The sequence below is a fragment of the Protobothrops mucrosquamatus genome, unplaced genomic scaffold, assembly GCF_001527695.2.
Source record: "Protobothrops mucrosquamatus isolate PMUCROS unplaced genomic scaffold, P.Mucros_1.0 scaffold1113, whole genome shotgun sequence".
In the NCBI taxonomy this organism is placed as follows: Eukaryota; Metazoa; Chordata; class Lepidosauria; order Squamata; family Viperidae; genus Protobothrops; species Protobothrops mucrosquamatus.
Window position 1 is genome coordinate 131,071 of NW_015387332.1, and position 2,003 is coordinate 133,073.

Below are 2,003 nucleotides of genomic sequence, written 5' to 3' on the forward strand. Positions count from 1 at the left end.
CAATGACAGGTGAGAGGGGTGATCCCATGGGTGCTCCTTCTATTTGTTTGTATTTTTGTCCGTTGTAGATGAAGTATGTGTTGGATAGGCAGTGGTTGGTCAGATCTAGGATGTGCTTGGGGGGGTTATATTTGTTTTGGATAGCTGTCAAGGCTTCTTTGATTGGCACTTGGGTGAAGAGGGATATGACATCGAAGCTTACGAGTAGGTCACTGGGCTGTAAGTTTTGTTTCTTTATGATCTCTATGAACTGGAATGAGTTTTTGACATATATATATATGTTTTTTTTATAATCACAATTCTTGCTGCAGTTAATATATGTAAAATTAAATATATACACTCTTTCTCATAATTACCTACAATTATGCCTAACAAAAATAATTCTGCCTTAAACTCTGTATGTTTTTTTGTCATTTTCTCTAACCATGTATGTATTCTTAACCAAAATCTTTTAGCTTTAGAGCATGTCCACCTCACACCACCAAAGATGGTAATAAGTGCCTGGTTTTTGTTTACATTTCCAACAATTGCTTGATATATTTTTAAACATTTTTGCTAACCTCACAGGTGTTAAATGCCATCTATAAAACAGTTTATATAAATTTTCTTTGTACGCTACCGCTTTTGTTATTTTAGAATTTCTTTCCCAAAGGCTTTGCCATTTTTCTAGTTCTATATTATATCCAAAATTCTTTGCCCATGTTATCATTGTTTCTTTATCTTGTTCCTCTTCCATCTTTAAACTTAGCATATATTTATATAGTTTCTTAATCAATTTTTCATCTGATGTCAGTAATATCTTATCAAATTCTGTCTGTTCTTTATAGAATCCAGATATTTTAACATCTTTTTCATATCTCGTTTGGAATTGCAGATATGGCCACCATGATAAGTCAATACTCTGTTCTTCTAGTTCTTGTCTATGTTTTAATTTTCCTTCTTTATTCAAAATGTCTTTATAAGTCACAATTTTGTCATAGTTTATTAAGTTTGGGTGAACAAACGCTTCCATTGTTGAAAGCCATCCAGGTATTTTCATACAGATTTTTGCTTTTATCTTTTCCCATTCTATCAAAAGTGTGTTTCTTATGTAGTGATATTGAAAGTATCTGTGAATTTTATTTTTCCTGTACCATAGAAAGGCATGCCATCCAAGTTGTAATACTGACCTGCCATCTTGATGAGCTGCTCCTCCTTCTGTCACAATCTTGACAAATATGCCAAGTTTTTCTAGACCCATATCAGCTCCAGCACCCATTCCAATAATACTGATCCCAAGACCCTCAGAATCTGCATGAGAAAAAGGAAGAGGTGTATTGCATTAAAATATGAGGTGCCAAGTCTGAAAGTTACCAGAATCTGCTAATAAATCCAATGAAATCTACTACTGCAAATTTCCTCATAAACTACAGGGGAATTGTTCCTGGCTCTTTGAAGAGAAATTGGCTATGTTCAATCAACATGTTTAATCAGGTCAGTTAAAAACCTAGCAGCTATATCTGTACAACATGCTTAGCTTCATTTTAACTCTGGATGATTGGTTGGTTTGGGGGGGGATGAGTAGATTTAGTGCCTTGTGCAATATCAACTCATTTAATGCCTTTATGGTTCAATTCCTCTTCAATTCCTAATGGTGTTTATGATGTGGCTAGATTAAAGCCTTTGGGACACCTAGCTCCTGATGTTGCCATACAGGAAAAGAAAATCAGAAGCTCCAAAGACAGAATTACTATGTGAACATGGAATGTATGAAGCATGAATATGGAAAAGCTCAAATCAGTGAATATCAGCACTCCTAGGTAAACCAGACAGGAAACATGACTAGATGAGCTAATTCTACTTTACTGTAAGGCTACATTAACAGAATCTTGCATCTCTGAAAGTAGAAACTTCCTGCCACCACTTTTACCTGCTTGATCCATTGTCTTCCTAAGTTTCTTTCTCTGACCGTTAAGCCACTGGGGGCTCCTGTCTTTCTGGTGTAGTTGTTTCCTAGGCAGCAT

The 2,003-nt window shown here is 35.4% G+C and overlaps 1 protein-coding gene across 1 annotated transcript in view; it reads right to left on the bottom strand.

Moving 5' to 3' along the window:
* The window catches only part of LOC107291299 (neurabin-2-like), a gene marked incomplete at its 3' end in the record, with an annotated part of 131,356 nt that extends 130,077 nt beyond the window's left edge, over window positions 1-1,279 (bottom strand). The window contains exon 1 of the mRNA XM_015820289.1: window positions 1,170-1,279. Coding sequence (XP_015675775.1) covers window positions 1,170-1,258 — 89 coding nt within the window. The remainder of the gene's footprint in view (window positions 1-1,169) is intronic.
* Window positions 1,280-2,003: the final 724 nt, after the last annotated feature.